At 49.0% G+C, this 24,034-nt stretch overlaps 1 protein-coding gene across 1 annotated transcript in view; it reads left to right on the top strand.

The window, feature by feature from the left end:
• Positions 1 to 24,034, top strand: part of LCK (LCK proto-oncogene, Src family tyrosine kinase) — a 544,660-nt gene that overhangs the window by 178,144 nt on the left and 342,482 nt on the right. The window contains exons 3-4 of the mRNA XM_069622474.1: positions 8,146 to 8,221; positions 8,741 to 8,831. Of these exons, the coding sequence (XP_069478575.1) occupies positions 8,146 to 8,221; positions 8,741 to 8,831 (167 nt within the window). The remainder of the gene's footprint in view (positions 1 to 8,145; positions 8,222 to 8,740; positions 8,832 to 24,034) is intronic.

Raw genomic sequence — 24,034 nt, 5'->3', positions numbered from 1 at the left:
CATGTGCATTCTTTAATCCAAAAGGCATAACCTTAAACTGGTAGAGGCCTGCTGGGGTCGAAAATGCAGTTTTCTCCTTGGCATGGTCTGTCAGGGCTATTTGCCAATAGCCTGACGTCAGATCAAATGAACTGAGGTACTTGGCTGCACCAAGTTTATCCACCAGTTCATCTGTCCTTGGTAAAGGATGGCATCAGTCTTGCTGACTGCATTTAGAGCTCTAGAGTCTACACAGAATCTCAACTCCTTGGATACTGCCATTGGTACTAGAACAACTGGACTAGACCATGGACTTGTAGATGGCTCTATAACCCCGAGATCAAGCATCTTGTTGACCTCCTCCTTAATGTGGGTTCTTACATGGTCTGACATTCTGTAACCTCTGCTTTTCACAGGTAAACAGTCACCAGTGAGAATATCATGCTGGACCCAAGGGGTCAAGCCTGGTGAAAGTGGAAACAGGGGGGCAAACTAATTTAATAGAAACTTGCCCTCCTCCTGTTGTTCAGATGTCAGATTAGAAGAGAGATTAACTCCTTCTATTTTCTCATCCAAAGGTTGGCCTCTGAGTAGGTCAGGTAGAGGTTCACTCTCCTCCTCCCCTTGAGCTGAAGCTAGAAGCAAAGCTCCCACTTCTGGTCTTCAAAATGAAGTTGGTCGGAGGAAAAGTTATGGACAAGTTAGGATAAGCCTTCGGATAGGCGAAAGATTTAAAACACTTTCACCGCGGTCGGACGGAACGAACGACCGGATTTGAACAGTACCTTAAATGAAGACGAGTTATGTAGCTGAGGCGGTAGTTCCTGGCAGTTCCTGCAGGCTCACGGTTCTTGAAGCGACTGTCAGACTGACAAGAAGGAGGAAGACTGGAGGGTCCCGCACTGCCCAGGGAAGAAACCAGCAGCAGAGCAAAGTAATGAATAAAAGGTGTGCTCCTTAAAAGCACGAAGGGACTCTCTCAAGCTGGCTATACGGTTTCCTATGGCACAGCAAATTCGACCAGGCTGAAGAGGGAGGTCCAGGGGCTTTGTGAGCTGGTTGGTCCCACCAGGCTCAAGGGGAGAAGACTCCTTGTGGATCTCCTCTGTCGACGAAGTTCAGGCGATTTGGCCCTGCAGCAGGGCTTCACCGGGATGTCCAGTAGTTGCAGCAGTCGTCTTCCTTCAGCTTCTCGTTGGCTCTCTCGATCCAGTGTCGACTCTGTCTTCCAAGTCCCAAAGACCTGCTTTTAAGCAGTTTTCCCCCATTCACATAGCCTGGCTGTCAATCACACAGCAGGGTGGCTCTTTTGGCAGGACAGTCACCTAGCCAATCAAACTGGAGTGTGACTTGGGTCTCCAAGGAGACCCTGTACAGGGGGCCTAAAACCCCTCCCTCACATCCTGTCCACCCAGACACTCAGGTGCCTAAGGAGGGCTTCTGTGCAGAAGCCCGCCAAAGGACAGCGAACAAAGGAACCAAACCTAGTTTGGCATGCAAAGTAAAACACGAGAAAGACCTTTACAAAAAGAAATAGCAAATAAACCCAACCGGAACCAAAATAAAATCAATCGGGTCCAGCGGGTTAGAGTTTGAGGCTACCACCATAGCCTCTAACAGAACCGAGACTATTTTCATAGCTCGCGGTAGAATAAAAATGTTAGATACCTCTGCTACCAGCCAAATCTTAGAGAAAGGGGAACAAAATAATGTTCCATGAGAAACAGACAAAAAGGGATAACTATTAACCCTTCCAGTACTCTATGGAAGATAGTTTGTACAGGGTCTGTAGATTTAAAAAGACTAGTAAAGTCAATAGCAACGTTACATGTTCTGGGAGACAGAAGTCAGTCCCAGAAAATGGAGTTTAACAGTGGGAAATCTGAAAAGACAACCCTGTGTCACTGCACTAAAGGTGCTGTGTGACACACAGTGAAAGGATGATGCCTATTGAGTAGGTGAGACTCCATAGTCCATGAGCACAAAATGTACAACACACGCAGCAAAAACACATGTAAGAGTGGGAAAAAAAGGCTCACATTCTTACCAGGTGAAAAAAAAATCCCAGAAATCCAGCAAAGCTGCTGAGGGACCCAGTAGGCACGGGGAATTAGCCATTCTGGGGAATTCTCCCTAACAGGAATGAAACACAACGCTCTGCACGAAAATGCACAAAACGGGGCGACATTTCAGTGGCAGGGGAAATGCAATGCTGATTTCGTGGATTGGGCGGGAGCGGATTCTGCACTCAGCTTCATGGGTGAAAGGTTCGCCCACCCCTGGCAGTGACAGACCTAATGCTTGTTTCAGATAAATACAAATAAGAACAATTGCTATCATTATGGTCCAAAGCTGATCCATTTATTTCATTTACAGGGTTGTTGAGCCTGAAGCCGACACGTGTTTCGACCTATGCAGTCTTTATCTAGGCTACGTGGTCCATATATCCAAGCCCATAACAGTAGAAGGTTTCTATTGTTGAAAGCGAGACCTGGCCTGTGAGCACCCCTGGGAGGCTTATGCCGAACTCGGCACCTGAACGTCTGTCAAGATTCAGAATCCAAGACGGACAAGTCAATACCTTCACAAGAACACGTCGTGCGACATAAGCGGATACAAAACAGCAAGTCAACATACAATCAGGAAAAGGCACTAGCTAAAGAACTCACCGGCCAGGACTCGCCATCAACAATAGAGACCTCAAGTGATAGCAATTGTTCTTATTTGTATTTAAGTGAAAGAGCCATTAGGTCCGTAACTGATTTGTAATGGGCATTACTTGGAACCCAATAGAAGTAGGTTTGTGCATGCAAACCCAAGGAAACATTAAACATCATCTATTTCATGTTGCGGCACAGGGCACAGGCACACAGCTTGAGTGCACACGGCAGCTCACACTCACACTCTAATGTTATACCATATTTATCCCTCGCAGTACCGAGTGTGTCTATATGCCCAAAGACCCATTTCCTATCAGCTGGCATTTAATCATTACTATGCAATAAAGTGTGGCATGGAGCACGGATCACTGCGTCTGACCTAAGAGAGGCAGCAGAATAGAGACTTGCCACAGAATTGCGTCTGCTTAATACTTCTTTACCTGCCTTAGGGGTTATTGCAAGGCAACCCCCAAACACACACTGGGACTTTCTGCAGTGTGGGGCCCCATTGCTGCAGCACAGCAGCCCCCCGCAGAGAAAAGGGGTGAGGTCAGAGGAGGAGGAGGTGGTGGACCGAGAGGCCAACAAGAAGTGGGGCGGTGGACTGGAATGTGGTGGTGAGTTGGAGAACAGGTGAGGTCTTGGTTGGTGAGAGCAAGTGGTATTGTGTTGTGAGTGTGTGTGCAAGATAAGTGAGTGAGAGTGTAAGAGGAAGGATAAAGAGTGAGTGGGAAGGGATTGTGAGAGTGAGAGTGGGTGACTGAGTAGAAGGTAGAGTGTAGAAGAAGTGTGAAGAAGGGAAGGTGGTAGTGTGGAGAGGGGAGAATTGTAGTGGTGTTGTGTAGTAGAGGTGTGTAGAGGGTACAGTATTAGTAAAGTGCAGAGGGGAGAGTGGTAGGTGAGAGAGCAGTAACATGAGGGCAGATGTAGGAGGTAAAGGTGGAGAGAGACATTGGAGGGACAGAGGAGGAAGAAGTAGGAGGAGAGAAGGTGGGTGGAATTGAAAAGTGGAGAGTAACGGGAGGAGGGTATAATAACAGCAAGCGAAAGTGAGAGGAACATCAGGGCATGGGAGGAAGGAGGCAGAATGGGTTGAGTGTCTGAAAGGCACAACCCTAGAACCCCTTTTAGAACTTACCACAACAATAGTGTAGGGTCAGCCTAAGAGGTTCTGGAGCAAGTTTAGATAGATAAGGCAGTAGCCTTTAAGCCAACACCATCAGCCAGCTAGAAGCCAAGCAGTAGGCGCACTATATGGGGACTAGAAACACCTGGATTTAGGACGGCCCTAGGCGCTCATGAAAGAGCAACTAATAAATCCCCTTTAACTGTCTTTTTGGAGTGTGTGTATGCTGTGACCATCTGTAACAAAAGCAACAACCAATTAACCTCAAACTATATCATTGTCTTCTATATCATAAAGAACATGGCATGATAACCTGTTCTGAGATGAGTTTGCAGCACACGCTTTTTGCTCACTGTATCTTTCACAGATGGGAAAATAACATTTGCATATCAGTCTTTGTCCCACCCACATGGGCAGTCCAGCACCGAAATGCTATGGCAATTCCTCTCTGAACAAGAGTACCAACAGCAAGCCCATACACGTGTTTCAGCCTTGTTGGGCCTCATCAGTGAGGTGAAGCTGTGCCTCTCTGAGCACAGTGAGCAGGGAGGCCACGTCTGGATGGCCTCAGGTAACTTAGGGTGACCAACCCCAAGTTCCTTGCAAATATTTCAAAAAAGGTAGCAGGCGCGCCTCTCCAGAAAGAACATGGCATGATAACCTCTTCTGAGATGAGAGTTTGCAGCACACTCTTTTTGCTCACTGTACCTTTCACAGATGGGAAATATCCATTTGCATATCAGTCTTTGTCCCGCCGACATGGGCAGTCCAGCACCGAAATGCTATGGCAATTCCTCTCTGAACAAGATGTCTCCATTTAGACACACATTCTGTCCGTGACACTGACTCCCCCCCACAACTGCAGAGTTGCAAAACTACGCCTAACCAGTATCTTGTATGGATGCATATTCTATGCTGATGTGGCGTGTATCACGTCCCATCTGCTACAACAACTAACATGCTTCTTCCATTCACTCTTCTCTCCCGCCTGTCACTATTTTGGAAGTCCTAACTCATTGTTAACCGTTACATTCATTAGGTCACCAAAGCATCTATATCTCTCATTGAGGTGAAAACTGGCAAACTGATATATAAATATAAAAGTGTGGAAATGGGAACTCTAAATATTAAGATTAATAACAATGAGTCATACCATTAATAACGTATTCTTCTCCTTAACAGCTCTATCCATTTCAATCCAGCAATGAATTCTATCACTGCTTACAAACCTCAAACTGAGATAAACTCCATCAATGTTATAATATCGAGAAACCATTACATGTGGAATGTGACATGACTTCAATTTTTCTTCAACAGCAAGCCCTCCTTCCACTTACTGCCATATATTTCAAAGATGATGTATTAAAATGACATTCTATAATTTCAAGTAGTAATCTGTCCTGAAAGAAGCCCTAGATCCCAATCAACATGCATTCCTTTCAGTGCAAGTGCAGATAATCTATCAATCCAATATATTTCGGCTTGTGCTAACAATGTTGTAATGTTGCTTCCCCTTCTCAGTATTTATTTTTACCACCTCCAAGATGACAATTTGCGTTTTGAGCTACTGTATGTCAATACTCCTTATAATCACCTGGAGATTTAACATTGGCTGTTCAAACCGTTTATGTATGCTCAGAGCATCACAGTTTTGTTAGCCCAACATAATATAGGCCACACCGATATTTTACATTACATTAGTGGAATAACAAAATCCAAAGTTTCATGAAAAGATTGTCTTTCCAGTGTACAAATGATTTTGTCACCACTTAGTAAACTATTGCAGTGTTGACAATGTTGCTATGGAAATGTGCCCTGCTTGATAATACCCTTAGTAGTTGTATCTTAACTTTTTTCTTCTCTAACCATCATCTTTCTAAGTGAAACATGTTTTCTATATAGGAAAAAACTGAAAAATCTGGGAAACATTGTTGGGTAGGGTCATGTAGCGTCAAAATACTCTAGGTTTTATACATTTTGAAACTTTGCTTTTAATGACATATACCAAACATGCAGAATATTGCATCTCTTTTGATTGCAAAAGAGTCTTTTCTTGAAGGGCGAGTGCCTTTCTTTGAGCTACTTCTGAGCACTTCCAAAATGTACCCTTCATAACCTCCTGCCATCAACTTCTCCTTGAGTAATTGATTTTGTACTTGCAAGTCATCTTTTCTCGATACAGTCCTTTTTATGCACAGAATGTATTGCAAACTTTCAACAGTCTTTTAGATTGGAAACTTTGTGCATGCAATGCACTTTTTCTATCAGTAATTTTTACAAAGAAGAATTCTCTAATTGGTTCAGCAAGTTAAGGAGTCTAACACCTAATAAATATAATCTCCTGACTACTCATATTCATTGCAAACTTAAACTGGTCATGTGTTCCATTAAAATATAAATAGATTGAGTTTCAAAGTAGCGCATGAATATATTTGCATAACAAGGAGCAATTCAGGCTCCCATTGATGTCCCCCAGATGCTTATGTAATATAGTCCTTTAACCCATAGGAAGTTGTTGTTTAATATCAATTTCAAAATAGTAAGAAGAACATTATTAGCCCCTACTTCATCAAAATGAAGAAGAAACCATTCCATAGCATCCAGTCCCTGAGTATGGGTGATGGATTTGTAAAGACTGGTCACATCTAATGTCACTTGTAAATCAGTCATATAGTCACTGCAAGATGTTCTAGCGATGTAAAAAAAAAAAAAACTTGTGCTCGATAAATAAGTGCTCATCACCCATATCAATGGTTGTAGAATCTCATCCAAATATTGAGCCAAAGCCTTTAATAAGTGGCCTGTTGCAGATATAGTGGTTCTGCCTGCTGGTTCTACTGTAGATGTATGTATTTTCAGCTCACTATAGAAGATAGGTATCATATCACATTATGTAAAAGAAGGTCTGGGAGTCCCTCTGCCGGCACGAACACAGCCCATTGACCTGTTCTTGGGTGGATGGCCCCTGGGAAAGTCTCAACCACGCTTTAGCTCACTGCGGTTTTCACAGAGGAGAAATGTCCATATGCATATCAGTCTTTGTCCCACCCAAAAGCAGTCCAGCACCAAAATGTTAGGCAATTCTCCTCTGAACAAGAGTACCAACAGCAACCCCAGACAGGTGCTACAGCCTAGGTAGGCCTCACCAGTGAGGTGGAGCTGTGCCTCTCTGTGCACAGTGAGCAGGGGCTCCACGTCTGGATTACCCTAGTTACTTTGGGTGAGACTTCAAGTACATCCAAATATTCAAAAGAAGGTCTGGGAGTCCATTTGGTACTCTTGTTCAGAAGAGAATTGCCATACCATTTCGGTACTGGACTGCCCATGTGGGTGGGACAAAGACTGATATGCAAATGGATATTTCCCTTCTACGAAAGCTATAGTGAGATAAAGTGTGGCTGCGGACTCTGGAGTGGGTACCTTCCCAAAGAACAGGTCATTTAGCCGTGTTCGTTCTCGTAGAGCTGAAATTCAATGATTTAATTCTGCTTGTTGTAGAACATCCTTGATCAAAAGCAATACCTCAGTTGTACAATCAACTCGGATATAAGTCGTCTTTCCATTCAATTGCTTCAAACGTTCTCTGTCACATTGTCCGCACTCATGATTACCATTGCTCCCCCTTTACCTGCCGGTTTTATGATTCTGCCGGGAGACACAGACAATTTCTTAAGCCCTTGGAATTAATTTCTTCAAAGATGAGATTTTTTTTGTGATTAGTCCAAACACTTTCGATCAGCTGAGGCATCCAGCAAGTTATATTGGGCCGGAGGAGTGAAAGCACCAGTGGAACAAAGCTCCCTGTAGTCACGCTCAATGCCTGGTTCCAAATCCTGAGGTTCTAGAGCAGCGAAAACAATCTTCAATGTAATTTTCCTGATCATCTTGAAAAATGTAATATGTTCTTGAAAGAAATTTGAATTATAAGGAGGCTCAAAAGACAAACACTATGTAACCTATCTCTCTGCAGAGACTGGTGGTGTTTGTGTCAGTTCTTTGCATAGTCGTCTCCACGGGAGGGTCTGTTGTTGATCCACTTATAACTGCCCAATTACTGATAGGTTCCCCCAACATGTAGTGACATTGGTGGTATTCCTTGATTATAGGGTCATAGCTGTAGGCTCACAAATACATGCACCTATAATCAATAAAGGATTTCTCTAAGCAAAGTATATTGTTGCAAGGTTTAGGAGTGTGGTTCACAACTACATTTGTTGCATTTTAATTATTTACCAATGTCAGGATTACCTCATTGGTGTCCGTGCCCCGCCCACTGACTGTGGGCAGCACCCATGTGTGAATTCTAGAATCACCCTCAATAAATGGGGTGAATACCAGGTGCCTCAAAATATCACTCTCACTCGCTTCTGTCTCCTGCAGCTTCAATCAGACACCGACATCCGGGACCCTCTGGTGTCTTACGAAGGGGGCACCCCGCCCTGCTCCCCGGTGCAAGGTAAGCCCCCCCCCGCCTCCCGAGAGGAGACCATGCCACGCCTCCACCATTCTTCCTTTCCCTTATTACTTTCCCTATGTGTTCTGTCTCCACAACTCCCTCCCTCCCTCCCTCCCTCCCTCCCTCCCTCCCTCCCTCCCTCCCTCCTTCCTTCCTCCCTCCCTCCCTCCCTCCCTCCCTCCCTCCCTCCCTCCCTCCCTTCCTTCCTTCCTTCCTTCCTTCCTTCCTTCCTTCCTTCCTTCCTTCCTTCCTTCCTTCCTTCCTTCCTTCCTTCCTTCCTTCCTTCCTTCCTTCCTTCCTTCCTTCCTTCCTTCCTTCCTTCCTTCCTTCCTTCCTTCCTTCCTTCCTTCCTTCCTTCCTTCCTTCCTTCCTTCCTTCCTTCCTTCCTTCCTTCCTTCCTTCCTTCCTTCCTTCCTTCCCTTCCTTCCCTTCCTTCCCTTCCTTCCCTTCCTTCCTTCCCTTCCTTCCCTTCCTTCCTTCCTTCCCTCTAACATATGTCCTGTGCCCCCCACCCCACAGATAAACTCGTGGTTGCCTTGTACGGCTATGAGCCGGCCCATGACGGGGACCTGGGCTTTCAGATGGGGGACCATCTGCGGATTCTCGAGCAGTAAGTATTCCCCAGTAATCCTATTTAGGGGGGCACACAGGAGTCCCCTGGGAAAGGTAGTGGGGCTACCTACAATGGGCGAGGCACACACTACATCATGAATAATGGACCCTACCATGCAGCCTGGCTGCTATTCCCAGCAGGCTGCGGGCATGGAAGGTCCATGTGTCCAGGCTCCCTCCGCGCCAGACACTGCATTATAAACATGAGATGGGCACATGTCTGGGCTAGGAAGGACGCGGTGGCCTGTCCGCCTCTGGGATTTGCCCCTCTGCCCGCCCTCTGCCATCCTATCATGTCTCTTCCCCAACCTGAAGTCATGCCTTTAACTGCTAAATGTATCGCGGGTGGGACACCCCTTGCCCGCACCCCACCAGCCTCCTCCACAGTCACCTTTCTGACCCTTCCTCCTCGCATGCCCGCAATCGTATGCACCACTGCCCCTTTCAAAGCTTTTTTTTTGTGAAAAAAATGAATTACACCTTTACAAATAGACATCCAATGATATAGTACAAAACGTTCCCAAAACACTAATTTACACATTACAATTTTCTGTCATTTAAACCAAAAACATTGTTTATACCACTGTTTTTTTTAACCAATAATATACTTTCCCATTTCACGTAGGGAGTTACCTGGTTAAACATTTTCATTCATAGTCCTAAAACATAGTAATAATTATTTTAACATGCAGCCTTACTGATACTATCCTCTGTTCAAGAACATTTCGATGTAAAACACATGGCCGTCAGGCACATCACACATTAGCCCCTAGAGGCCCCTCCTGGCACAATTCAAAGATCACTTCACTTGATCAATCCTTCTACTAACAACGTGAGGAGGGATATAACAAGAGACCTCGCTGCTGCCCAGGGTGTGGCCCGGGTCAGAACATCTGAAGGTATCTCCCACATTCTGTGTTTGGGGTGTGCGTCTTAAGTAAAGACAACTCGAAAGATTTAACATGAATAGGGGACCAACTTTTCCCATCATAAAATATACATCCCTGAACAGTGCTATCGTATATATAAAATACACATGCTTGCACCTAGTGGCTCACATTTATTGACCCAATGTTTATTTCTTTTAAAGAGACCTCGATTTTGCCCACAAGTCGGACCGGGGCCAATAATATGGGGTTGGTACTACCCCACACACAGCGCTTCCAAACAATGTGACGTTCATGGTTCGAAGCCATTGCTATGTGGGTACCGAGACATATCTGTCTTTCGCTTTCAAAGTAAGGACAGTGTTATATCCGCCCTACGTCCCGCAGCGCGGTGACGTAGGGCAGCTAAATAAAAGCCCCGCCCCCTGGAGTGGGAGGCAGTTCCGGTCGAATGTGAACCAGCGTGCGTGTGTGTTTTCATTAAGCGCTCCTGCCTAGGCCACGCTCAAGGCCACGCAGCCTCCTGGACCAGAGCCAGCCCCTCGTGCTAGGCCTCCGGGAAACAAGCATCTAACAATGGCGACGAGGAAGTGAGCGAGCATCCACGCGCTCCACCACGATTTTGCACGCGGACGCTGCGTGTAACTTTTTGGACACCCGGTGGGGGCCCCCACGATCACGTGACTCCACCCCCAAAAAAAAAAAAATTTTTTTTTTCATTTCATTCCCCTCCCACACCTCATCCTCAGGGGGTGAAATTTTTTTTTCTCTTCTCGTGTCATCCCGGTCATCACCTGCACGACGTCTCCTGCATGGCACACAGGCCACGAAGCGCCAATCCATCGGAGCACAAGTGCCAGTGGGACACTGCCTCACCACAGGGCGCGCACGAACCCAGAGGGCGGAGAATCGTTGACCAAGCGCACGCAACACCATGGCGACTGGGTCATCTACCCCTGGACCCTCAACACCATCCAGGATGGCGGCAAACCTGTCTATGGCGTCACCACCGCCTCGCACGCAGGGGAGTTCGTCGACGTTGATCCAACCATTCGACCCATTCACAGACCCATCGTCCAGTGGGCCCAGATGGCAGCTATGGCTACAGAAGTTTGAGATGGCCATGGAATGGAAGGACGTCACGTCATCCACGCGGCCTCCTGGACCGGAGCCAGCCCCTCGTGCTAGGCCTCCGGGAAACAAGCATCTAACAGACAGTACAGCAGGAATAGGTGCTGTAGAGTTTCCGTCTCATTTGAATTTGCACAAAATCGGCATTTATGACCGAGATCAGTAGTTCCATGGCCAATCAATTTGTTAATACGGAAGCCCGTATGGATTAGATCAAGTCGAAATCTCATGTAGGTTGCCCGAGCTTTATTGTCAGGAAAACACAAGAGATAGCGGCTACACGCAGTTGCGCGTGTCTGAAATGAGCACAATTTGTAAATGAGGCCTAGCAGGCAATTTTGTCCGATTTGCTAGCCCAAGCGTTCCAATGAAAGCGTGTTTTTTTACCAGCCCTGGGCGCTCAATGATATCTTGCTTAGTTAGATTGAGAGATGCGTGGAAGGGGGAAATTGAGACAGGGTGGTCCTCGTCTAGAGAATATGGTGGAGGTGAAACCATCTTCATGAAGTTATTTAGCATACACCATTAAAATCGGTCAGCGAGTGCATGTAGGCCCAGTTCATTAATCAGGACAGGTTTTAGAAGGTATCCCAGAAGCCCCAACACTGTTTTCCCCACTTTTCCTTGGATTTTGTTCAGTGAGGGGCCCAACTCTAGCAAACACAGGTCCAATCCATACAGTTGTGTTGGCTCAACCTTCAACTGAGAAAAATTTATCAAGGGAAGCAAAGAACACTTACAATGGCGATGATGTATAAGCTTCACCTGCGCTATCAGATGCAGCACTTTAGAATTTAGAGATGTTTGCCATTTGTTAGGTGAAGTGCTGTTGGAAAGCTGATAGCCCAGATACGTCGTCTCGCACTTGGTAAATATCTGCTTTGAGTCGACGTGCCACCTAAGTCTAGGCAAGTTCCTCTTAGCGGTGAAGATCAAGATGTTCGCTTTGTCCGGGTAAATGAGCAAGTTATTTAGCAAGCAGTACTGGTGACAGTAGTTCAACTTGTTTTGCAGCCCAAAGAACGTTCTGTCAAACAGGATAACATTGTCAGCAAAAGCTAACCACTTTAGGTGTAAATTTACCAATTTGACGGCAAAGATGTCATTTACATCCCATATGGTGTCAATATCCGCAAGATACAAAGTGAAAAGGACCGCTGAGAGGTTGCACCCTTGCTTCACACCAATTGCAGTGGGGATATTGTCTGACTATAGACCCTCAGAGTTGATGCGCACCCTGTAAGAAGTATTTTTGTGCAAGAGCGCAATCAGTGCTACAATATGGACTGGAATTGCATATGCCAACATTTTCTTCCATAAGCGGTTTCGACGAACACTATCGGACTCTAATGATAAGTCCAGTGAGGCCATGTGAAAAGGGCCATTGGAAGAGTTACGTGATGACATTAATAGATGTAAGAGAATGCTCACGTTCAACTGAGTGTCCATCGCCTTGCGATACCTTTCAAGGTCGTTTAGTATACGACGAGCAAAGATTGTTGCTGCTACAACAGTTAAGGCGATGGGCCTAAAGTTGGCAGGATTGTCCAGGGGGCCCTTTTTGGGATAGGGATGATTATGGCCACCAACCAAGAAGGAGGGATAGTTCCAGAGTGAAATATAGACTCAAAGCGAGTAAGCAAGTGCTTTGCCCAAAAGTGTGGGACGTGCTTGATGACGCATGGTGGAAGCCCGTCCGGACCAGCCGCTTCTGAGAATGTTAATCTTGAGATTGCCCAAATGACATCCTTCAGCACTCAATAGTGCAATAGTCAAAAGGGGAAGATCTGTTTCCTGTTCCTCATGCCAAGAGGGCAGAGCATATTTCTCCTTGAAGTAGGCCTGCCAGGTGTCGCCATTTATAGCAGCAACCAAGCAATTTGCTGGTGTGCGTGAAGGGTTTCTGAGAATCACCCACAAGTCCCTTGCAAACCTTTTCTTTTACTTTTAAAATGATGATGGCTCCCATCCCCCACCCCCACATTCCCATATGAAGTATGGGGAGGACCAGGGTCCCCCAATACCATTGTGGGGTAAAAGGAAAATATATAGCGTCAAGTAGGTACATAAACCGGCACCAAACTGTACAGAACAACGCGCTCAGAGCAGCTCTCAACATCCCCAAAAGAGACCACATCACTCAAGCCAGGCGAGATGCCCACTGGCTCCCGGTCAAGGGAAAAATTACATTTGAGACTCTTTCCTTAACCCACAAATGCCGTTGCTCTCTGACCCCTCCTACTCATCGACAGAGACACATCCATACGCCCCAGAAGATCGCACCACACTAACCACCTGCGCATCCAGCCCATCAAAGGGGCTAAAGCTGGAGGTATAGGCTTTCTTCATCTAGCTCCCAAACTCTGGAATGCCCTGCCCAATGCCCTTCGAGCTGAAACCTCCCTCACTACTTTTCGCAAAGGCCTTAAGACTACACTATTTAAATGACACTGCCTTTGTTACCCACCCAACTCCCCCTCTTTGGGGTTGACTGTAACTAAGTATGCATAACCTAACAGACCGCCTTGTAATTAAGTTTTTTTCCTGTCTCTGTAATCAGATTTGCTCCCGTGTAACCAGATTTGTTCGCTGTAATAGCGCCACAATGCCTCAGGGCTGCTGTGCGCTATATAAATAAATAAATAAATAAATAAATAAATAAATAAAATATATTCTCCCCACGCCCAGGGGTCTCCCAATGCCATGGTGGGCATCAAGTAGGTACATATATCGCTGATTCATGCAGGGGTTTCACAATGCCATGGTGGGCGTCAAGAAGGAACATATATCGCTCATTCACCCAGGGGTCTCCCAATGCCATGGTGGGCATCAAGTAGGTACATATATCGCTCATTCACGCAGGGGTCTCCCAATGCCATGGTGGGCGTCAAGAAGGAACATATATCGCTCATTCACCCAAGGGTCTCACAATGCCATGGTGGGCGTCAAGAAGGAACATATATCGCTCATTGACGCAGGTGTCTCACAATGCCATGGTGGGCATCAAGTAGGTACATATATTGCCCCCACGCCCAGGGGTCTCCCAATGCCATGGTGGGCGTCAAGAAGGAACATATATCGCTCATTCACCCAAGGGTCTCACAATGCCATGGTGGGCATCAAGTAGGTACATATATCGCTCATTCACGCAGGGGTCTCACAATGCCATGGTGGGCGTCAAGAAGGAACATATATCGCTCATTCACCCAAGGGTCTCCCAATGCCATGGTGGGCGTCAAGAAGGAACATATATCGCTCATTCACCCAAGGGTCTCACAATGCCATGGTGGGCGTCAAGAAGGAACATATATCGCTCATTGACGCAGGTGTCTCACAATGCCATGGTGGGCATCAAGTAGGTACATATATTGCCCCCACGCCCAGGGGTCTCCCAATGCCATGGTGGGCGTCAAGAAGGAACATATATCGCTCATTCACCCAAGGGTCTCACAATGCCATGGTGGGCATCAAGTAGGTACATATATCGCTCATTGACGCAGGTGTCTCACAATGCCATGGTGGGCATCAAGTAGGTACATATATTGCCCCCACGCCCAGGGGTCTCCCAATGCCATGGTGGGCGTCAAGAAGGAACATATATCGCTCATTCACCCAAGGGTCTCACAATGCCATGGTGGGCATCAAGTAGGTACATATATCGCTCATTCACGCAGGGGTCTCACAATGCCATGGTGGGCGTCAAGAATGAACATATATCGCTCATTGACGCAGGTGTCTCACAATGCCATGGTGGGCATCAAGTAGGTACATATATTGCCCCCACGCCCAGGGGTCTCCCAATGCCATGGTGGGCGTCAAGAAGGAACATCTATCGCTCATTCACCCAAGGGTCTCACAATGCCATGGTGGGCATCAAGTAGGTACATATATCGCTCATTCACACAGGGGTCTCACAATGCCATGGTGGGCGTCAAGAAGGAACATATATCGCTCATTGACGCAAGGGTCTCACAATGCCATGGTGGGCATCAAGTAGGTACATATATTGCCCCCACGCCCAGGGGTCTCCCAATGCCATGGTGGGCGTCAAGAAGGAACATATATCGCTCATTCACGCAGGGGACTCACAATGCCATGGTGGGCATCAAGTAGGTACATATATCGCTCATTCACGCAGGGGTCTCACAATGCCATGGTGGGCATCAAGTAGGTACATATATTGCCCCCACGCCCAGGGGTCACCCAATGCCATGGTGGGCGTCAAGTATGTACATTTAACGCCCCCATGCCCAGGGGTCTTCCAATGCCATGGTGGGCATCAAGTAGGTACATATATCGCTCATTAACCCAGGGGTCTCCCAATGCCACGGTGGGCGTCAAGTATGTACATATATCACCCCCACGCCCAGGGTTCTCCCAATGCCATGGTGGGCGTCAAGTAGGTACATATATCGCTCATTCACCCAGGGGTCTTCCAATGCCACGGTGGGCGTCCAGTAGGTACATATGTCGCTCATTCATGCAGGGGTCCCACAATGCCATGGTGGGCATCAAGTAGGTACATATATCGCTGATTCATGCAGGGGTTTCACAATGCCATGGTGGGCATCAAGTAGGTACATATATCGCTCATTCACGCAGGGGTCTCACAATGCCATGGTGGGCATCAAGTAGGTACATATATTGCCCCCACGCCCAGGGGTCACCCAATGCCATGGTGGGCGTCAAGTATGTACATATAACGCCCCCATGCCCAGGGGTCTTCCAATGCCATGGTGGGCATCAAGTAGGTACATATATCGCTCATTCACCCAGGGGTCTCCCAATGCCACGGTGGGCGTCAAGTATGTACATATATCACCCCCACGCCCAGGGTTCTCCCAATGCCATGGTGGGCGTCAAGTAGGTACATATATCGCTCATTCACCCAGGGGTCTTCCAATGCCACGGTGGGCGTCCAGTAGGTACATATGTCGCTCATTCATGCAGGGGTCCCACAATGCCATGGTGGGCATCAAGTAGGTACATATATCGCTGATTCATGCAGGGGTTTCACAATGCCATGGTGGGCGTCAAGAAGGAACATATATCGCTCATTCACCCAGGGGTCTTCCAATGCCACAGTGGGCGTCCAGTAGGTACATATATTGCTCATTCATGCAGGGGTCCCACAATGCCATGGTGAGCATCAAGTAGGTACATATATCGCTCATTCACGCAGGGGTCTCCCAAAGCCATGGTGGGCGTCAAGTATGTACATATAACGCCCCCATGCCCAGGGATCTTCCAATGCCATGGTGGGCGTCAAGTAGGTACATATATCGCTCATTCACCCAGGTGTCTCCCAATGCCATGGTGGGCGTCAAGTAGGTACATATATCGCTCATTAACCCAGGGGTCTCCCAATGCCATGGTGGGTGTCAAGCAGGAACATATATCGCTCCTTCACCCAGGGGTCTCCCAATGCCATGGTGGGTGTCAAGAAGGAACATATATCGCTCATGCACGCAAGGGTCTCATAATGCCATGGTGGGCATCAAGTAGGTACATATATCACCCCCGCACCCAGGGTTCTCCCAATGCCATGGTGGGCGTCAAGCAGGAACATATATCGCTCCTTCACCCAGGGGTCTCCCAATGCCATGGTGGGCGTCAAGAAGGAACATATATCGCTCATTCATGCAGGGGACTCACAATGCCATGGTGGGCATCAAGTAGGTACATATATTGCCCCCACGCCCAGGGGTCACCCAATGCCATGGTGGGCGTCAAGTATGTACATATAACGCCCCCATGCCCAGGGGTCTTCCAATGCCATGGTGGGCATCAAGTAGGTACATATATCGCTCATTCACCCAGGGGTCTCCCAATGCCACGGTGGGCGTCAAGTATGTACATATATCACCCCCACGCCCAGGGTTCTCCCAATGCCATGGTGGGCGTCAAGTAGGTACATATATCGGTACATATATCGCTCATTCACCCAGGGGTCTTCCAATGCCACGGTGGGCGTCCAGTAGGTACATATATCGCTCATTGACGCAAGGGTCTCACAATGCCATGGTGGGCATCAAGTAGGTACATATATTGCCCCCACGCCCAGGGGTCTCCCAATGCCATGGTGGGCGTCAAGAAGGAACATATATCGCTCATTCACGCAGGGGTCTCACAATGCCATGGTGGGCATCAAGTAGGTACATATATTGCCCCCACGCCCAGGGGTCACCCAATGCCATGGTGGGCGTCAAGTATGTACATATAACGCCCCCATGCCCAGGGGTCTTCCAATGCCATGGTGGGCATCAAGTAGGTACATATATCGCTCATTCACCCAGGGGTCTCCCAATGCCACGGTGGGCGTCAAGTATGTACATATATCACCCCCACGCCCAGGGTTCTCCCAATGCCATGGTGGGCGTCAAGTAGGTACATATATCGCTCATTCACCCAGGGGTCTTCCAATGCCACGGTGGGCGTCCAGTAGGTACATATGTCGCTCATTCATGCAGGGGTCCCACAATGCCATGGTGGGCATCAAGTAGGTACATATATCGCTGATTCATGCAGGGGTTTCACAATGCCATGGTGGGCGTCAAGAAGGAACATATATCGCTCATTCACCCAGGGGTCTTCCAATGCCACAGTGGGCGTCCAGTAGGTACATATATCGCTCATTCATGCAGGGGTCCCACAATGCCATGGTGAGCATCAAGTAGGTACATATATCGCTCATTCACGCAGGGGTCTCCCAATGCCATGGTGGGCGTCAAGTATGTACATATAACGCCCCCATGCCCAGGGATCTTCCAATGCAATGGTGGTCGTCAAGTAGGTACATATATCGCTCATTCACCCAGGTGTCTCCCAATGCCATGGTGGGCGTCAAGTAGGTACATATATCGCTCATTACCCAGGGGTCTCCCAATGCCATGGTGGGTGTCAAGCAGGAACATATATCGCTCCTTCACCCAGGGGTCTCCCAATGCCATGTTGGGTGTCAAGAAGGAACATATATCGCTCATTCACGCAGGGGTCTCATAATGCCATGGTGGGCATCAAGTAGGTACATATATCACCCCCGCACCCAGGGTTCTCCCAATGCCATGGTGGGCATCAAGCAGGAACATATATCGCTCCTTCACCCAGGGGTCTCCCAATGCCATGGTGGGCGTCAAGAAGGAACATATATCGCTCATTCACACAGGGGTCTCACAGTGCCATGGTGGGCATCAAGTAGGTACATATATCGCTCATTCACGCAGGGGTCTCACAGTGCCATGGTGGGCATCAGGTAGGTACATATATTGCTCATTCATGCAGGGGTCTCATAATGCCATGGTGGGCGTCAAGGAGGTACATATATCGCTCATACACCCAGGGGTCTCCCAATGCCATGGTGGGCATCAAGTAGGAACATATATCACTCATTCTCCGAGGGGTCTCACAGTGCCATGGCGGGCATCAAGTAGGTACATATATCGCCCCCACGCCCAGGGTCTCACAATGCCATGGTGGGCATCAAGTAAGTACATATATCGCTCATTCACCCAGGGGTCTCACAATGCCATGGTGGGCATCAAGTAGGTACATATGTCGCTCCTTCACGCAGGGGTCTCACAATGCCATGATGGGCATCAAGTAGGTACATATATCGCTCCTACACCCAGGGGTCTCCCAATGCCACGGTATGGCATCAAGTAGGAGCATATATCACTCATTCACCCAGGGGTCTCCCAATGCCATGGTGGGCGTCAAGTAGGAACATATATCGCTCATTCACCAGGGGTCTCCCAATGCCATGGTGGGCATCAAGTTGGTACATGTATCGCCCCAACGCCCAAGGGTCTCACAATGCCATGGTGGGCGTCAAGAAGGAACATATATCGCCCCCACGCCAAGGGGTCTCCCAATGCCATGGTGGGCATCAAGTAGGTACATATATCACTCATTTACCCAGGGTCTCCCAATGCCACGGTGGGCGTCAAGTAGGAACATATAGCACTCATTCTCCAAGGGGTCTCCCAATGCCATGGTGGGCATCAAGTATGTACATATATCGCCCCACGCCCAGGGTTCTCCCAATGCCATGGTGGGCGTCAAGCAGGAACATATATCGCTCATTCACCCAAGGGTCTCCCAATGCCATGGTGGGCGTCAAGAAGGAACATATATCGCCCCCACGCCCAGGGGTCTCCCAATGCCATGGTGGGCGTCAAGTAGGTACACATATCGCTCATTCACGCAGGGGTCTCACAATGCCATGGTGGGCATCAAGTAAGTACATATATCGCTCATTCACGCAGGGGTCTCACAATGCCATGGTGGGCATCAAGTAGGTACATATATCGCTCCTTCATCCAGGGGTCTCACAATGCCATGGTGGGCATCAAGTAGGTACATATATCGCTCCTACACCCAGGGGTCTCCCAGTGCCACGGTATGGCATCAAGTAGGAGCATATATCACTCATTCACCCAGGGGTCTCCCAATGCCATCGTGGGCGTCAAGTAGGAACATATATCGCTCATTCACCAGGGGTCTCCCAATGCCATGGTGGGCATCAAGTTGGTACATATATCATCCCCATGCCCAAGGGTCTCACAATGCTATGGTGGGCATCAAGTAGGTACATATATCGCTCCTACACCCAGGGGTCTCCAAGTGCCACGGTATGGCATCAAGTATGAACATATACCACTCATTCTCCCAGGGGTCTCCCAATACCATGGTGGGCGTCAAGGATGTACATATATTGCTCCTTCACCCAGGGGTCTCCCAATGCCATGGTGGGCATCAAGAAGGAACATATATCGCCCCCACGCCCAGGGGTCTCCCAATGCCATGGTGGGCGTCAAGTAGGTACATATATCGCCCCCATGCTCCAGGGGTCTCCCAATGCCATGGTGGGCGTCAAGTAGGTACATATATCGCTCATTCATGCAGGGGTCTCACAATGCCATGGTGGGCATCAAGTAAGTACATATATCGCTCATTCACCCAGGGGTCTCACAATGCCATGGTGGGCATCAAGTAGGTACATATGTCGCTCCTTCACGCAGGGGTCTCACAATGCCATGATGGGCATCAAGTAGGTACATATATCGCTCCTACACCCAGGGGTCTCCCAATGCCACGGTATGGCATCAAGTAGGAGCATATATCACTCATTCCCAATGCCATGGTGGGCGTCAAGTAGGAACATATATCGCTCATTCACCAGGGGTCTCCCAATGCCATGGTGGGCATCAGGTTGGTACATGTATCGCCCCAACGCCCAAGGGTCTCACAATGCCATGGTGGGCGTCAAGAAGGAACATATATCGCCCCCACGCCAAGGGGTCTCCCAATGCCATGGTGGGCATCAAGTAGGTACATATATCACTCATTCACCCAGGGTCTCCCAATGCCACGGTGGGCGTCAAGTAGGAACATATAGCACTCATTCTCCAAGGGGTCTCCCAATGCCATGGTGGGCATCAAGTATGTACATATATCGCCCCACGCCCAGGGTTCTCCAAATGCCATGGTGGGCGTCAAGCAGGAACATATATCGCTCATTCACCCAAGGGTCTCCCAATGCCATGGTGGGCGTCAAGAAGGAACATATATCGCCCCCACGCCCAGGGGTCTCCCAATGCCATGGTGGGCGTCAAGTAGGTACATATATCGCTCATTCACGCAGGGGTCTCACAATGCCATGGTGGGCATCAAGTAAGTACATATATCGCTCATTCACGCAGGGGTCTCACAATGCCATGGTGGGCATCAAGTAGGTACATATATCACTCATTCACCCAGGGTCTCCCAATGCCACGGTGGGCGTCAAGTAGGAACATATAGCACTCATTCTCCAAGGGGTCTCCCAATGCCATGGTGGGGGTCAAGTATGTACATATATCGCCCCACGCCCAGGGTTCTCCCAATGCCATGGTGGGCGTCAAGCAGGAACATATATCGCTCATTCACCCAGGGGTCTCCCAATGCCATGGTGGGCGTCAAGTAGGTACATATATCGCTCATTAACGCAGGGGTCTCACAATGCCATGGTGGGCATCAAGTAAGTACATATATCGCTCATTCACGCAGGGGTCTCACAATGCCATGGTGGGCATCAAGTAGGTACATATGTCGCTCCTTCACCCAGGGGTCTCACAATGCCATGGTGGGCATCGAGTAGGTACATATATCGCTCCTTCACCAGGGGTCTCCCAATGCCATGGTGGGCATCAAGTAGGTACATATATCGCCCCCACGCCCAAGGGTCTCCCAATGCCATGGTGGGCATCAAGAAGGAACATATATCGCCCCCACGCCAAGGCGTCTCCCAATGCCATGGTGGGCATCAAGTACGTACATATATCGCTCATTCACCCAGGGGTCTCCCAATGCCACGGTGGGCGTCAAGTAGAAACATATATCACTCATTCTCCCAGGGGTTTCCCAATGCCATGGTGGGCATCAAGTATGTACATATATCGTCCCCACGCCCAGGGTTCTCCCAATGACATGGTGGGCGTCAAGCAGGAACATATATCGCTCATTCACCCAGGGGTCTCCCAATGCCATGGTGGGCATCAAGAAGGAACATATATCGCCCCCACGCCCAGGGGTCTCCCAATGCCATGGTGGGCGTCAAGTAGGTACATATATCGTTCATTCACCCAAGCGTCTCCCAATGCCATGGTGGGCGTCAAGAATGAACGTATATCGCCCCCACGCCCAGGGGTCTCCCAATGCCATGGTGGACGTCAAGTAGGTACATATATCACACATTCACGCAGGGGTCTCACAATGCCATGGTGGGCATCAAGTAGGTACATATATCGCTCATTCACGCAGGGGTCTCACAATGCCATGGTGGGCATCAAGTAGGTAAATATATCGCCCTCACGCCCAGGGGTCTCCCAATGCCATTTTGGGCGTCAAGTATGTACATATAACGCCCACATGCCCAGGGGTCTTCCAATGCCATGGTGGCCGTCAAGTAGGTACATATATCGCTCATTCACCCAGGTGTCTCCCAATGCCATGGTGGGCGTCAAGTACGTACATATATCGCTCATACACCTAGGGGTCTCCCACTGCCATGGTGGGCGTCAAGTAGGAACATATATCACTCATTCTCCCAGATGTCTCCCAATACCCTGGTGGGCGTCAAGTAGGTACATATATCGCCCCCACGCTCCAGGGGTATCCCAAAGCGATGGTGGACGTCAAGTAGGTACATATATCGCTCATTCACCCAGGGGTCTCCCAATGCCACGGTGGGCGTCAAGTAGAAACATATATCACTCATTCTCCCAGGGGTCTCCCAATGCCATGGTGGGCATCAAGTATGTACATATCGCCCCCACGCCCAGGGTTCTCCCAATGCCATGGTGGGCGTCAAGCAGGAACATATATCGCTCATTCACCCAGGGGTCTCCCAATGCCATGGTGGGCGTCAAGAAGGAACGTATATCGCCCCCACGGCCAAGGGTCTCCCAATGCCATGGTGGGCATCAAGTAGGTACATATATCGCTCATTCACCCAGGGGTCTCCCAATGCCACGGTGGGCGTCAAGTAGAAACATATATCACTCATTCTTCCAGGGGTCTCCCAATGCCATGGTGGCATTACATATGTACAATAATCGCCCCCACGCCCAGGGTTCTCCCAATGCCATGGTGGGCATCAAGCAGGAACATATATCGCTCATTCTCCCAGGGGTCTCCCAATGCCATGGTGGGCATCAAGAAGGAACATATATCGCCCCCACGCCCAGGGGTCTCCCAATGCCATGGTGGGCGTCAAGTAGGTACATATATCGTTCATTCACCCAAGCGTCTCCCAATGCCATGGTGGGCGTCAAGAAGGAACATATATCGCCCCCACGCCCAGTGGTCTCCCAATGCCATGGTGGACGCCAAGTAGGTACATATATCACACATTCACGCAGGGGTCTCACAATGCCATGGTGGGCATCAAGTAGGTACATATATCGCTCATTCACGCAGGGGTCTCACAATGCCATGGTGGGCATCAAGTAGGTAAATGTATTGCCCCCACGCCCAGGGGTCTACCAATGCCATGGTGGGCGTCAAGTATGTACATATAACGCTCCCATGCCCAGGGGTCTCCCAATGCCATGGTGGGCGTCAAGTAGGTACATATATCGCTCATACACCCAGGGGTCTCCCAATGCCATGGTGGGCGTCAAGTAGGAACATATATCACTCATTCTCCCAGGGGTCTCCCAATACCCTGGTGGGCGTCAAGTAGGTACATATATCGCCCCCACGCTCCAGGGGTATCCCAAAGCCATGGTGGACGTCAAGTAGGTACATATATCGCTCATTCACCCAGGGGTCTCCCAATGCCACGGTGGGCGTCAAGTAGAAACATATATCACTCATTCTCCCAGGGGTCTCCAGATGCCATGGTGGGCATCAAGTATGTACATATATCGCCCCCACGCCCAGGGTTCTCCCAATGCCATGGTGGGCGTCAAGCAGGAACATATATCGCTCATTCACCCAGGGGTCTCCCAATGCCATGGTGGGCGTCAAGAAGGAACATATATCGCCCCCACGCCCAGGGGTCTCCCAATGCCATGGTGGGCGTCAAGTAGGTACATATATCGTTCATTCACCCAAGCCTCTCCCAATGCCATGGTGGGCGTCAAGAAGGAACATACATCGCCCCCATGCCCAGGGGTCTCCCAATGCCATGGTGGACGTCAAGTAGGTACATTTATCACTCATTCACGCAGGGGTCTCACAATGCCATGGTGGGCATCAAGTAGGTACATAAATCGCTCATTCACGCAGGGGTCTCACAATGCCATGGTGGGCATCAAGTAGGTAAATATATCGCCCCCACGCCCTGGGGTCTCCCAATGCCATGGTGGGCGTCAAGTATGTACATATAAGGCCCCCATGGCCAGGGGTCTTCCAATGCCATGGGGGGCGTCAAGTATGTACATATATCGCTCATTCACCCAGGTGTCTCCCAATGCCATGGTGGGTGTCAAGTAGGTACATATATCGCTCATACACCCAGGGGTCTCCCAATGCCATGGTGGGCATCAAGTAGGAACATATATCACTCATTCTCCCAGAGGTCTCCCAATACCCTGGTGGGCGTCAAGTAGGTACATATATCGCCCCCACGCTCCAGGGGTATCCCAAAGCCATGGTGGACGTCAAGTAGGTACATATATCGCTCTTTCACCCAGGGGTA

This window comes from Ambystoma mexicanum, chromosome 11 (genome assembly GCF_040938575.1).
Source record: "Ambystoma mexicanum isolate Mex_15411 chromosome 11, UKY_AmexF1_1, whole genome shotgun sequence".
NCBI classification, from domain to species: Eukaryota; Metazoa; Chordata; class Amphibia; order Caudata; family Ambystomatidae; genus Ambystoma; species Ambystoma mexicanum.
Note: the sequence above shows the minus strand (reverse complement) of the source record. Positions and strands in the feature narration are given on the sequence as shown.